Source organism: Ambystoma mexicanum, chromosome 1p (genome assembly GCF_040938575.1).
Source record: "Ambystoma mexicanum isolate Mex_15411 chromosome 1p, UKY_AmexF1_1, whole genome shotgun sequence".
Taxonomy (NCBI): domain Eukaryota; kingdom Metazoa; phylum Chordata; class Amphibia; order Caudata; family Ambystomatidae; genus Ambystoma; species Ambystoma mexicanum.
The window spans coordinates 342,491,202-342,506,874 of NC_090921.1; the positions used below are offsets into that span (position 1 = coordinate 342,491,202).

The 15,673-nt window shown below is 52.1% G+C and overlaps 1 protein-coding gene across 4 annotated transcripts in view; it reads left to right on the top strand.

Moving 5' to 3' along the window:
* NCLN (nicalin) overlaps positions 1-15,301 on the top strand; it is a 307,486-nt gene extending 292,185 nt beyond the window's left edge. For 2 of the 4 annotated variants that reach the window (XM_069648399.1, XM_069648383.1), the window contains exon 15: positions 14,658-15,301. In XM_069648399.1, coding sequence (XP_069504500.1) covers positions 14,658-14,717 — 60 coding nt within the window. In that variant the 3' untranslated portion in view covers positions 14,718-15,301. The remainder of the gene's footprint in view (positions 1-14,657) is intronic. The other 2 variants (XM_069648373.1, XM_069648393.1) reach the window with 1 other exon arrangement.
* The last annotated feature ends 372 nt before the right edge of the window (positions 15,302-15,673 follow it).

Sequence of the window (15,673 nt, forward strand, 5' to 3'; positions counted from 1 at the left end):
CTTCTTCCAGCATGTCTGTTTTCTCATCTTTTTCCCCTTCCGAAGTCTCCTCCCTTCTATCCAAAGCCCACCCCACAGCCGCCCCCTCTTACCCTCTCCCCTCTGTTCTCATCCCTAAAATGTACCCTCTTCTTATCCCTTACCTTACCACTTTCTTCAACTCCTGCCTCGCCTCATCTATCTTTCCCTCTGCTTTCAAACATGCAACAATCATTCCTATTCTTAAGAAACCCTCTGCTGATCCACTGCTCACTGCCAGCTACAGACCTATCTCTCTTCTGCCTTTCCTTTCTAAACTCCTTGAACGCCTCGCCTATTCTCAACTCTCTTCCTTTGTCTCGACTTCCTCTCTCCTTCCTCCTTTCCAATCTGGCTTCCGTCCCAAACATTCCACTGAAACCGCTCTCACCTCGATTCTCAACTCGCTCCTCTCTGCTCGTCATGCGAAGCAATCCTCCATACTTATTCTCCTTGATCTCTCTGCCGCTTTTGACACTGTCGATCATCCTCTCCTGCTCCACACTCTCTCCTCCTTCAGGTTGAGGACAGTCTCGAATGGAGCGTGCCGCGGACAGGTCTAAAGACGCACCATGGCGCCCCAGTATTTGCAAAACCTACAAGGACAGTCGGGAGCCTCTGTCCAACACCCTTGGGGACAAATTTCAATGCCAACGAGAAGGCAGCGTTTCTCCAGCATGGGGTCTGGCATGGATTCACATGCTCATGAATATTCCCCGTCGTCAGGCTGGGAATCCTCGGTAAAGAAAAAACCAGTATCAGTTTCGTTTCTGATCTGTCTTTCGTAGTAATAACCAATCACTGGTCTCTGCGTCATACTGACCACAGCCAATGACTGCCCTCTACCTAAGCACCGCCTCTGGCAGCCATCTTCAGATTTTTACCGCACGTTCATGTGTTGGGATCCTCGTGCTATTGCTCTCGAGCGTTAGTGCTATTTTTTCGCGCTTTTCACAAAAAACTTCGATTCTTTCGGTCAAAAGAGCCTCAAGCTCCACCGATCCTACATCCGATCAACGGGGACCCGTGTCGGATTCATCTGTGCCCCTCAAGGGTGAAGATTCGTCGAGCTACACTTCGGAGGACTCCAGAAGCTTCTCAGGCCCGGTCTCGGAGATGGCCCAGGAGAAGGGAAGCTCGACGCCCGGAAAGCTGTTCAGGGTCTGCCCTGGATGCCAGCTGCAGAACGTCTTCAAGGAGGACGAACACTCTTTCTGCCTTTACTGCCTTCATGAGGACAAGACGCACGTGGAGAAGGACTGTGCGTTTTGCGGCAACATGTCGGAACGGACCATGAAGGACCGCCATCAACGTCTCGCCAACTGGCTGGAGGGTAAGAGCCCGTCTGGCGAGAAGAAGAAATCCGAGCGGTCTTCTAAGACCTTTGAGGGCGCCCCGGCGACGGGGGCCCAACATAAGGCCAAGCACCGCGAGTCCGCTGGCACCGGGAGCGCCGAACGGTCGGGCTCTACGGGTGCCAGGCAGGGCGCACCCTCCCCGGCACCATCAACCACGAGCCAACGCTCTGGGTCGGGTAAGAGGAAGGCCGAGCACCCGGCGAAGCTCCTGGAGAGGCCCCGGTCGAGCTCTAAGGCAGAGGAGGAGCGTGGCAGTGCCCCCTCCCTCAAGGATAAGGCGGTGAGCGCACCTAAGGTGGTGAAGGCCTTGATCCATCCGACCAAGCCCTCTATCGAAACGGTCGCGGCGGCCCTGGCTCAGCCTGTGGTGACTGCACCAGTGGTGGCGACCTCAGGGCCCAGAATCTCCCTGCCTCCTCGGAGGGAGTCTTCCTTTGTGCCCATCGATAGGACCCCCGTGAAACCCTCCGTGGGGAAGAAGAAGGGGGGCAGGGCGTCGTCGTAGAGTCGGCCTCAACCTCAGAGGAGGAGCTGATCGAGGTCTTAAGCCACGGCCTAGGCGTGGAAGAAGGCCAGCCCGTCGGAATGGACCCCGACGCAGGTGACGACGACGACATCGTCGAGGATACCGACGGGGCCCCTGCTCGCCCGTCGGATTCCCCTCTGCCAGCGCCGCAAGACAACTCGGCGGCCATTTTGTTGGCCATACAGTCCTTATGCTCCGAGATAAGGACGAGGCTACCGTTACCGACGGAGGAACCTCTCCCGTCGGGGGATCCAGAACCGGGACCTTCTGGTGTTCCCCCTACCAAGAAAAGAAGGATCCATCCACCACCTCCTTTTCAACCGTCGCGCCCCTTCCAGCCCTCCTCCCCGTCCACCCGAGGGGATGATACGGGGACTGACACGGCAGCGACGGGTACGGACGACGAGGCATACGACGAGGATTTTCCGTCGTCGCCTCCCACCACTCCCACCAGGGCCTCTCCGCCCGACGAGATCGGATCTTTCCACTCCATGATCTCCAGGGCTTCCGAGCTTTTCCAACTCTGCCCTGAGGAGAAGAAAAAGGAAGGCTTCCTTTATCAGCGGCGCGAGGCCAAGAGGAAGACGGTCCTCGCAGTGCCTCTGTTGGACGACATTTGGGATGAGGGCCTTTCCCTCCTCAAGAACCCTTCCACGACGCCAGCTAGAAGAGACCGGTACAAGAAAAAGTACCGGGTCCCGGACACGGCCCCCCTATGCCTCCGGGCGCAGCCTACCCCGGACTCCGTCGTCTCCGCGGCAGCCAGGAAGAAAGCGGGGGGGGGGGTGCGGCCTCAACATCGACTTCCCCGCCGGACGGCGAGGGAAAGAAATTGGATACTATGGGACGTAGAGTCATCTCGTCGGCAGCGACGACGATTAAAGCGGCCAACGCCTTGGCTATCGTGGCCCGCTACGACAGGGAGCTCTGGTACAAGATAGCTCCCCTGCTGGATTTTCTGCCGGACGACAAGAGGGCGGAGGCCCTTGAGATCCTGCAGGAAGGTGAGGTGGCCTCGGACCACGCCATCACCGTGGCGACGGACATCGCCGACACTGGGTTCCGCCAGCTGGGCAACGGCGTTTGCCTTCGACGTCGTGGATGGCTCAAAGCTACGGACTTCCGGCAGGACGTCCAGACCAGAGTCCTGGACATGCCCTTCGACGGGAACAACCTGTTTGGGAAGACAGTGGACGATTCCCTTCAGGCCATCAAGGCGGATACTGAGACGGCCCGGGCCCTTGCAGTCCTGCAACGACGGACGCCCTTTCGGAGCGGCGGAGGCAAGGGCGCCTCCAAAGGTTCCGGCGGCGGTTTCGCTTCCTACCGTCAAGCGGCCCGCTCGTCGTCGCAAGAGGCCTACAGAGGACGAGGCAAGTCTAGCGGACCCCGCCGTCGTCGCCAAGGAGGTCAAGGCGGCAAGGCCGCGTCCAAGCAGGATTGAACCGGCCGTGGGGTCGGGCCCCCACCGAAGCACCCCGGTGGGAGGCCGGCTGGCGGGCTTCGTCAGCGTGTGGGAGTCCATCTCCACCGACCGTTGGGTGCTGGATGCCCTGGCCCGGGGCCACGCGCTCGAGTTTCAAAGAAGGTGCCCGCGCGTCCCCCCCGTGGCCAGGAAAGAACTTCACGTCCCTCAACTTCCCCATCCTAGACCTGCGACGTCTGAACAAGTTCATCAAGGCGCAGAAGTTCCGGATGGTCACCCTCCAGCACGTCCTGGGTCAGCTGGAGGAAGGAGACTTCCTATCGTCGTTGGATTTGGAGGATGCCTACTTCCACATTCCCATCCTAAAGGGGCACCGCAAATTCCTCAGATTCGTGGTCCAAGGGCGTCATTACCAGTTCAAAGCCCTTCCCTTCGGACTACGGTCGGCACCCAGGGTATTCACCAAGTGCCTCGCACCGGTGGCGGCGCAGCTGCGCCGCGAGGGGATTCACGTCTACCCCTACCTGGACGACTGGCTCATCCGCGCCAAGACGAGGGAGCTCGCCGTGGTCCACACGGCAAGGACCGTCCAACTCCTCACGGACCTGGGATTCTCCGTGAACTACGCCAAATAGCACCTGGTGCCCGCGCAAGTCGCACTGTTTCTGGGAGCGAGGCTCGACACAGTGTCCCTTCTGGCCTCCCCGTCGGAGGAGAGGACCAGGACCATCTTGGGCAAGGTGCAACGGATGTTGGTGGCCGACGCGGCCAAAGTGAGGTCCATCAAGTCCCTCCTCGGGATGATGTCTTCCTGCATCTACCTCATTCCCATGTGCAGGCTCCGGATGCGCCCGTTGCAAGAATTCCTGGATGCGCGCTGGATCCAGACGACGGGCAGCTTCGAGGAAAGGATCAAGCTCGACGAGAGTTTCCGACGAGCGATACGGTGGTGGGGCACCCGCGCGCATCTGACGGCGGGCATGGACTTCCAGACCCCAGCCCACCAGGAGACTGTGACCACGGATGCCTCCCTGGAAGGGTGGGGAGCGCACACCGAAAATCTGCACGCAAGGGGACTCTGGCTCCCGACGGAGAAGTCCCTGCATATCAACGTCCTGGAGCTCCGTGCAGTGTTTTGGGCCCTCAGGTCCTTCCTTCCGTCCCTCAAGGGCAAGGTGGTGAGGATCTTCACCGACAACACCACCACCATGTTTTACATCAGGAAACAGGGCGGAACCAGGTCCCCAGCGCTGTCCAAGGAGGCGCAGGACCTGTGGCATTGGGCCGTCGCCCAAGGGATTTTTCTGGTGCCGTTTCATCTGGCAGGGATAAAAAACACCATCGCCGACTCACTCAGCAGGGAGCTGCGCTCGTGCCACGAGTGGGAACTACGGCAGGATCTGGTGGATCGCCTCTTCCGACGGTGGGGCACACCCCAGATCGACCTGTTCGCGACGGCGACGAACACCAAGTGCCGGAGGTTCGCCAGCAGGTTTCCCCAGACGAGGAGCATGGGCGATGCTTTCTCGTTCCCCTGGGAGGGCCTGTTCCTCTACGCGTTCCCTCCCTTGCCTCTGCTAATCCGGCTCGTCAACCAGCTCAAGAGGTCACGGTGCAGGATGATCCTCGTCGCACCTGCGTGGCCGAGGCAGATATGGTTCCCGGACCTTCTGGACTTGTCAGCGTCCCCGCCGATCAAGCTGCCGGCGGACGCGGATCTACTCTCCAGGGAAGGAGGCGCCATCCTCCACCACGACCCGAAGTCGCTGAACTTGCAGGCCTGGCTCCTGCAGCGCTAGAGTTTGGAGGATACGACATACCGGCCGATTGCAGAGAGGTTCTTGCAAAGGCCAGGGCGTCCTCGACTCTTAAATGCTACGGACACAAATGGAAGAGGTTCTCTGTCTGGTGCCACGCACAGAAGATTAACCCTCTACGGATTACGGCTCCCCAAGTACTGCCGTACCTGCTGACGCTGGCCAAAGCTGGTCAGGCACACGCGTCCATCAAGATTCATCTTGCTGCGATCTCCCGATACACCAGAACCACGGGGCGGACGTCCTTGTGGTCTCATCGTCTGGTGAAAGAGTTCATGAAGGGACTGTTCAGATCGTTCCTGCCGGTGAAGGCTCCGGCCCCGGCGTGGGAGCTCAACGTGGTGCTGACCAAGCTCATGGGACCTCCGTTCGAGCCTCTGCACTCGGCCCCGTTGAAGTTTCTATCGTGGAAAACAGCTTTTCTTGTGGCCATCACCTCCGCACGACGAGTGGGAGAGATCCAGGCCCTTTCCTGCAAGGCCCCGTACTTGACTTTCCACGACACGAGGGTAGTGCTCAGGACGCACCCCTCCTTCATGCCCAAGGTACCGTCGGACTTCCATCTCAACGAACCCTTGGTGTTACCTGTGTTCTTCCCGTCGCCTTCGTCGCCGGCTGAGAGGACTTTGCACTCGCTGGATGTAGCTAGAGCGCTGAAGTTCTACGTGGACCGCACGAAGGGTTTTCGGAAGACGTCACAACTCTTTGTGAACTTTGGACCTGTCAATCAGGGGAAGGCTCTCTCGAAGGCTTCCATCTCCAGATGGCTCTCCGGCTGTATCATGTGCTGTCACCGGTTGGCAAACCGACCGCTGCCTGGCCGTCCGAGAGCCCATTCCACCAGAGCGATCGCAGCTACCACGGCGTTCCTATCTGGTGTGCCCCTGCTGGACATATGCAGGGCTGCTACGTGGAGGTCGACGCACACCTTCACGACATTCTACTGCGTCGACCGGGATTCCAGGGAGGAGTCCAGGGTCGGCCAAGCAGTGCTGCGCAACCTGTTCGCCTGAGGTGAGCCTGGTGAGGAGGTAAGATGCTTAATGTTGAGTTGATGTGATGCTTAATGTTGAGCCTTTGCCACCTCCTGTGGTTGTGCATGTGTGTACTGCTATGTATTCTTTATTCATGAGCATGTGAATCCATGCCAGACCCCATGCTGGAGAAGGAACAAGTTACTTACCTGTAACTGTTGTTCTCCAGCATGGGTCTGGCATGGATTCACATGCGAACCCTCCCGCCTACCCCTCTGCGGCTCTTCACTTGGTCATACTGCCACTTCACGTGCTTCCAAATCTGAAGATGGCTGCCAGAGGCGGTGCTTAGGTAGAGGGCAGTCATTGGCTGTGGTCAGTATGACGCAGAGACCAGTGATTGGTTATTACTACGAAAGACAGATCAGAAACGAAACTGATACTGGTTTTTTCTTTACCGAGGATTCCCAGCCTGACGACGGGGAATATTCATGAGCATGTGAATCCATGCCAGACCCATGCTGGAGAACAACAGTTACAGGTAAGTAACTTGTTCCTTTTCCACCTTTTGCCCCTTCTGGTTCATCTAAGTGGACCAGGGAAAAGTTTGAAGGATGCATGGACCGTCTAGAAAAGATTCTCACGTTCAGAGCATCCTTCCCCTAAGAGATCTTGTGAAGACCCTCTTTTGGTGTCGACTTCACGTTTCCATAAATCTTGATTCTCAAGACCCTTTGGCTTCTATCCACCATGAAGATGTGGTCCAGATGGACACTTACCAAGACATCTATGACGAGGAAGAAGACCCTTCCTGCAAGACTACCTGATGACCAGGCGGATGCCATGGGCAACTGGGAGGAGACCCAGCAAATGGAGACGGAGCCATGGGTGCTCCCTACGCAAGGTCAGGGCACTGATGTCCTATGCCTGGATTCCTCTTCCACCACTCCAGCCCATCAGGCCTCACCTGTGGACGATCAAATGGCTTTTAATGCCATTTTAAAGGTAGCAGAGCACTTTAAGATCACCACCCAGGAGGCGGTACCCGAACAAGATTTTGTGGAGGACATTCTCAAAGAGAAACCCCCCTAAAGCCAAGCCATTCCTCTCCTAAACTCTGTTAAAAGAAGGTTGGCCCCCTCCCTGGTCACGCCAGCACAGACCCGCACAGTGAATCCAAGAGTGGAGAAACTATTTCGGCCAGCTCCAACTGACCCTCAATATATTAAAGGCCACACCACCCCCGACTCCTTGGTAGTCACTACCACCCGGAAACGGGCAGTGGTACCCCTTGCTACGGGGGAGGCACCTCCAGATAAGGTTGTACGCCTTAGGTAACCGTGTTACCTCGGCAGCTGTATACACCACACGCATAGCGAATAACACTACACTACGCTGCTTGCCAGTTGCAGATTCACAATGGAACCTTGTACAAGAAAGTCTCGGAGGTTCCTGAACCCGCTAGGTCCAGACTACTCACCATTGTGGCCGAGGGCAGGCAGGTAAATCAAAATATAATTAAAAACACTCTGGACACTGCCGAGACTGCAGGCAGGTCCCTGGCCCAGGGCACACTACTCAAGCGGCACGCTTGGCTCCGCAACTCACAGGCCGCTCTTACTAACCAGCCCATAGAAGAGACCAATCTCTTCGGTAAAGCAGTCGACAATGCTCTGGAGACAGCCAAGAAAGAGCATGAGACTCTTGTCCTTAGAACAAATAACTCAGAAGCCTTCCCCCCCAGAGGGGAGGCGGTTCTCGTTGGTCATTTCAAGGCCAATCCTGTTCAGGTCAAAATACCTACAATATGGGAATCTGGAACTCTGGAAAAGCATCCGGAAGCCCCGCCAACTACCCACCTAGGGTTCAACGACGCGGCAGAGGCCCCAACCCCATAGGAGCTGCAGCCTCTGGTCAGAAATGACCAACTGATCCAGGTCCCCTCCCATTTCACCCCGGTCGGGGGGCGCTTAACATCTTTCCTTGCAGCATGGGAGGGATAACTTCAGACCAGTGTGTCATAAAGACGGTCGCCCACAGGTACTGCGTGGAATTCGCCCGACCACCACAGTTCAGACCACCACGTTCACGATGCCTCACGCCGGACCATCTGCAGATCCTGATTCAAGAGGGCGAAGCGCTTCTGGGAAAGGACGCTATAGAAGCCATCCCTATTCTTCGGGTAAATGAGGGTATTTATTTAGTGTACTTTCTTGTACCCAAAAAGTACCACACCATGCGCCCTCTGCTAGACCTGCGCCCAGCGAACAAATTTATAAAACCAAGTTTTGTATGGTAATGCTACAGGAAGTGATTCTACTGTTGAAACAGAGGGACCCCATAGCAACATTGGACATGAAAGATGCATACTTTCATATTTCAATGTTGCCAGCGCACAGGAAATATCTAAGGTTCATGATAGAGGGTAGGCACTACCAATTCATGGTGCTCCCTTTCGGCATTGCCTCTGCGCCAAGGGTGTTTACAAAGGTCCCGGCAGTAGTGGAAGCACACCTGCACAGACTATCTGTCCCGGTTTACCCTTACCTTGATGACTGGCTCATAACGGGGGACTCTTACGACGCATGCTTTTCGAACACCCAGAAGACCATAGACATTCTGTTCAGTCTGGGATTCTCTATCAACGAGCAGTCCAGTAAAACAATTTCTGGGGGCTCTAATCCGGACAAAGGACGGCCTTGTCTTCCCCTCCGAGAGGGTTCAGAACATGCTTTTTCAGATCCCTCGATATGTAGCCAGTCAGGAGGTGATGGTACGCAAGGCCATGCGGCTGCTAGGTATGATGGCGTCATGCATATACTTGGTTCCCCGTGTGCGCCTGCGCATGCATCCCATGCAAGAGTGGCTCAACAGCCAGTGGTGTCAGGCCAGCGGACAATGGGAAGATCTGGTAGTTGTCTTGCCAGCCCTCTTTCTCTCTGCAGTGGTGGCCGAGGGGAAAACCTCTTGAAGGAGGAAGTCCTTCAACACCCCTGCAGTGGAAGCCACTCTCACGACGCTCTTCTCTCACGGGATGTGGGGGCTCACCTGCTTCAGCAGACAGCGCATGGATTGTGGTCCCCACAAGTGGCATCCAACCATATAAATCTGCTAGAGCAATTAGCAGTGTTCAAGGCACTAAGTCTTTCAGACTCAACTACAAGGGAAGACAGTTCTGGTTCTCACATACAACACCACAGTATTACCTAAACAAACAAGGGGGCACACACACTCTCTCCAGGGCTATCCAAGCTGTCCCAAAACATGTGTATGTGGGCTCTCAAACACACAATGTTTCTGTTGTCCCAACACGTTCCAGGGGAACTCAATCTTCTGGCAGACGTGCTCAGCAGAGATTTACCACTGCCCGTAGAATACGAATGGCGTCTGCACGAAGACATAGTCTCCAACATCTTCGCACAATGGGGGCTTGCCAGAGTTCGACCTGTTCGCAACTCAGGGGAACACCCAATGCTAAGACTATGCCTCCAGAACCGCTCCAAGGGGAACAGACTCTGGATAACATGGTCAGGGAAATTTGTCTACGCTTCCCCCTCCCCTCACCCCCGACTCCTCTACTCAACAAGATAGTGCACAAGATGCACCCGGAACCAGCCACCATTTTATTGGTGGTCCCCACGTGGGCGCGCCAACCCTGGTTCGCTCATCTAATGGAAATGGCCCTCTCCTCACCAGTAAAACTACCCTGCCCGTACAACATGTTGTCTCAGGACATGGGGAGACCCTACACCCATGCCCACAAGCTCTGTATTTAGCAGTCTGGCTCCTGAGGTCATGAAGTCTGAACACCTACAGCTCCCTCAGAGATGCATGGACATACTCAGGGAAGCTAGGAAACCTAACACCCAATATTGCTATTCCAATAAATGGAAACGCTTTGTCATCTGGTGTAATACCAAGGCCGTCAATCCCATCGATTGCTCACCCACACACATTGTGCTGTACCTAACCCATTTGTTAGATGCAGGACTGGTCTTCAATTCCCTAAAGGTTCGTCTTGCTGCTCTCACCATACATCACGTCACAACAGAAAGTGTCATGGTGGAAAATACTGGTTATTAAGGCCTTTATGGAAGGGGTTAAGAGAATCCATCCCCCCCATTTCTCACCCAGCTTCTGGATGGGATCTAAATGTGGTTTTAACCAGACTCATGGGATCTCCCTTTGAGCCAATGCATAAATCAAGCCTAAAAGAACTTACAAGACGGCCTTCTTAGTGGCTATCACTTCTCTTAGAAGGGTTAGCGAAATACAGGTCCTTTCTGTTCTAGACCCTTTTGTTACATTCCACAAGGATAAGGAAGTTCTGCGCACTCATCCCAGATTTGCACCTAAATACATCTCGAAGTTCCATGTGAACCAATCGATCGAACTACCCACTTTCTTCCAGAATCCCAAAAGCATGGCCGAAAGAAGCCTACTTTCAGGGGCAGCTAGCAGAGAAGGGGATCCGGTCTCTAAATCCACTATCTCAAGGTGGATCGTCAAATGCATCACACTGCTACATTCTTGCTAAGAGAGAACTGTCCTTCAAGCCTAGAGCACAATGCTCAAGGCACTGGGGCTTCCATAGCATTCATTGCAAATTTTCCCCTCGAGGCCATTTGCAAAGCGGCAACCTGGAGTTCTGTACACACCTTTACAAAACACTATTGCCTAGACACTCATTCTAAATCTGACTCTCAGGTGGGACAAGCAGTATTAAGACATCTTTTCTCTACTGTTCCTTCTCATAACTCACCTTCAACTCCGGGTACTGCTCGCTAGTCTATGCACAGCATGTGATTCTAAGCAGATTAACAAGCATCAGAAGACCTGCATTACTCACCGTAATAGCATTTCTGATGATTGTACCTGCTTGGATTCACATGCGCCCTCCCTGCCTCCCCGCTTGGGGTGGAAGGAACATAGACGTCTTACTACTTTATCTCTTTATGTACTCACTCACAATAGCCTGGGGCTCCCTCATAGCAGAACAAATGCAATCGGAGGAACCTCTGCGCGTGAGGGATTTTGGGTACACTACATGTTACGATGGGGATAGTGTTACAGACACGCCTATGCCGACGTCCCCTTCGGTCCTCGAAAGGCGAGCTGCAATACTCTGCGGTTACCACTGGATTTTGGACCATATGCACAGCATGTGTATCTAAGCAGATAGAATCAGAAATGCTATTACGGTGAGTAATGCATGTTTTACGGTGTATGTTACTCACCGTTCTGCCTCGTGCTCTCCTCTTTCCTTATGTAGACTTGTGTGCAACCTCATCAGCCTAGCTGTACCGTCAGGTTACTCGATCTTAAGACAGGACAGATTAGCTAAAACGGGAGGTGGGGTCGCACTCATTTTTAAAGACACCCTAGCCTTAAGACAGACTCCCACCACCGTGGAAGACACCACTGACATCCTTTCATCCAAACTCACCCTCTCCCCTAAAGATACAGTAAACATTCATGTCGTATATAGACCTCCGGGCCTGTCAATAACTTCACAGGCAGCATAGTCAACCATCTCCTTGGAAAAAATATCAAACAAACTTCCATAACACTGCTTCTAGGAGACCTAAACTTTGGATACAATGATAAACTCGACAAAGCAGCTACCACTCTCACCAGAAACCTCACAGATCTAGGATTCACTCAGATAGTTACTGCCCCGACCCATAATAAAGGCCGTATCTTAGATTGGGTGGCAGATCACAACTGTGGCTCCACCCTCAACTCCAACACAGCCCTTCCATGGTCTGATCACAACTGCCTTCAATTCTGCATCCCCATATCCTTATACTCCAAACCACTTATACCCGCACCGGCCAAGCTAGCCAGAAGTGCCAGAAAACATACAGCAGACATTTGTCCCTTTCTCAACAGCCCCTGCCTAGCACCTCCTTTCTCCTCTGACCCTAACACTCTAGCAGAGATCTTCAAAGACACCCTCATCCATGCCATCAACACCGCAGCTCCTCTTGAAAACAAAAAAGAAAAAAAATCATTTCACTCCAACTCATGGTACACGGAGGACTTATTAAATCTACGCCAATGCAAGCGCCAAGCCCTCAAAACATGGCAGGCCAATCCCTGTGATGCCACCAAAGTAGACTTTCTTTGTATTTCCAAAAAATACAAAAGTGCCATATTTAAGGCGAAGTCAGAAACCTACAATAAACGTATCCTGGAAGCCAACTCCCACTCAAAAGAGCTTTTCACCATCTTTAAAGAGCTCACCGTCCCCCCCAATCTGTACAGATGAGATTAAGGATGAAGGCTGGTGCAATAGCATCCAGTGATGCTAAACAAAATAGACCACCTTCAAAATAAAATAGCAGAACACTTCAAGGCTCTGCACCCCCAACAGACCCTCTCCGTCAATACCGCTAAAGATGAGCAAACCTCCAAATTCAATTTTTCTCCAATCACCGAATCAGATTCTCTCCACATCCTCAAACGGCTCAAACCATCTCAATGTAAAGGCTATATATGCCCCCCCCCCCCCCAACATCATTAAAGAGTGTGCGGCACCCCTCACACCGATCATCACAGCATTCATCAACGCCTCATTCAAGACAGGCAAAGTCCCTGACAGCCTTAAAGAGGGGTGGGTGCGCCCGTTCTTAAAGAAACTAACACTGGACCCTACCCAACTTAACAACTACCATCCCATTACAACGGTTCCATTTCTTCTAAAAATCTTAGATAAAGCTGCACACATGCAGATACAGTCTTACCCGGAAAACAACGTTGTCCTAGGTAAAAGGCAGTCCGGATTCCGCAAAGGTCATGGCACTGAAACCGCTTTACTAGATCTGAAGAACCAAATTACCCTAATTTTAGATAAAGGCAAGCCGGCCCTTCTGCTCCTCCTAGACCTCTCGGCGGCATTTGATTTAGTCGATCATGCCATCCTCATGAACCATCTCACTCAGGCCGCACATTTCTCCAAACAAGCCACAAACTGGATCATCTCCTTCCTCGAAGGAAGAGTGATGAAAGTGTTTTCCAATATAGCTAACGCAGAGCCTACCACCATCAGGTATGGAGTCCCTCAGGGCTCATGTACGGCTCCTACCCTCTATAATCTTTTTACCAAACCTCTCTTTGATAAACTGGATGCACTTCGGATCACAAACACCAACTACGCTGACGATACCCAAGTACTCCTCCCGCTCACAGGACCCTACCATCAGGACGCAGCCACCCTCCAGAATATATACGCCACCATCCAAGCATAGATGGCCACGAACAGCCTATGTCTTAACGGAGATAAGACCGAAATTCTCATCCTTGGTCAAAAATCCACTCTCACGAACCTCGACCCACTCTACACCAACTTCTGCATAGACAATTGTCATCCCAGTTCTACCTTCTGTTAAAACACTAGGAGTCCACATTGACGCCTCACTCTCCATGGACAAGCAAGTCAACTCCATTGTTTCTGCCTCCGCCCTGAGCACTAAGCTCATTAATGCCATCAAACCTTTCCTAACCAAAGATAATTGCCTTTCTATTGCCAGAGCCACCATTGGAGCCAAACTAGATTATTGTAATGCGCTATTGGCTGGCACCTCCAACTCCAATCTCAATAAACTCCAAACACAGAATAGGGCACTAAGAGCAGCTCTCAATATACCAAAAAGGGACCACATCGCGCAAGCCAGAAAGGTAGCACACTGGCTACCTGTCAAAGAGCGCATTACATTCAAAATACTTACCACCGCGCACACATGTATCAACCTGTCTGCACCCTCATACCTGTCTGATTCGCTAGCCAGATCTCACTCCACCAGACCAACTAGCCAATGCCACACCAACCAACTTAGGGTCCCACGCATCAAACGAGCTAGAGCAGGTGGAATAAGCTTCCCCTACATTGCCCCTAAGCTATGGGAACGCACTACCTAGCACGCTCGGAGCAGAAACCTCTCTCACTGCCTTCCGAAACCACCTTGTTTAACTAATTCCTCTTCCTTAGTGTCATTTACTCTCTCCTCCTCTCCTCTCTTCTCCTCCTCTCCTGTAACTACTATTCTTCTCTTGCAACTAAGTAATGACTTCACTGTATGTACAACAAGTCATTTTCATATCTGTAACAAGCGCCACAATGGCCTCTGGGCTGCCTGTGCGCTAAGCATATTCAAATAAATAATAAATAACATGAACCCTCGTGCTAATCTAGCTATGCTTGTTATGCTTGATAGTTACACTGCTCGGTGGGACTTGTGATGTTTGTGCTGCATATCCTGCCATGTTAGTGGGGTTTTATTTCATGTAGAACAGATTAATGCATGGAGATGGTTTGTGATGGGATATGCTGTTTGGAACTTGTGGTTTGAACTTTGTAATGTTATAAAACAATTAACGATTAGCTAAAGACGTGGGTGTGATGAAGGACGATAATATGTACGTTACTAAATATTGAAGACTTGCATGTGCAAGAAATTGGGTAGAAGAGACCTTAGGAAAGAAAATGCCAATCTTAGGAAGCTGATTTGCCTTGTTTTTTTATATCGCCCTGTTTAGAATTTTGGACTCCTTTACAAGACCGTCCAGAGGCTTTCTATTAGACCAAAGCAGCAGTAATTACATCCATCCCCTTTACTGCAAATGTTCAGCCTGCCACATAAAGGACTTGACAACGCAGAAAGCTGGATCTTTGAGGATTGCTGTCAAGACCCAACATTGTCCCTTCCTCTGAAGCCACACCTCGTAAACCTAGGGATCAATAGTCTTGTTTGCAGCGTGAGTCGTCCCAGAACTTCTGCGAGTGAAAGTAAAACTTGGATTGACTCGAGCCTTTTCCACAACAAAATCACAAATGTGCATAGAGACCTCTCTGTATCGCTTCCTCAGTATCAGACATGTTGTCAGGAGAGGCCCAAGTGTCTTTGTTCTGTGCCATGCATTCTGGTTCTACATTGGTTGGTCACCACCATTCATTATCATTTGAACTTTGGGGAGTAGGCAGTACACACAATGTGTGCAGTTAGTGTAAAAATGTCAGGGATTTTCTTTTTTTAAATGGTTTTAATTACTGCACTGACTTGATGTCCTTCCCACTTCTTATTCTGATGCTATCAATTGTGTGCCAGGGATCAAAGTGGATTTACAGCTGATGATGAATCAAAACTTTCCAGAAAAAAATAAAACCTTATTTAAAATACAAATCATGGCCTTAGGTTTTAACACCTGGTGTTAATGATGCAAGCATTGACTGAAATTAAAGAACATGGTACAGAGTCATAAAAATGGCTTAAGAGAATGATCCTGAATCTTGCCTGTGCAAAGGGTTGGGTATATAAAGTCGAAGTGAATCTTCATCACCTGAGAAACCATTGGAGTGACATTTCAGTTGGAACATTTGTACCCTATATCCTTTTTTTGGCATTTGCTGAGGTTTGCCTCATACAGAGAAATGTCGGATAGATTTTGCTTGGGAGGGGCAGCAGAACAGCAATGTTACTGGCCTTCTCAATATCAGGTGTTCATGTTTGGCCAGATTTTTTAAATAAATCCTGACTTTGAAAAAACTGGAATTA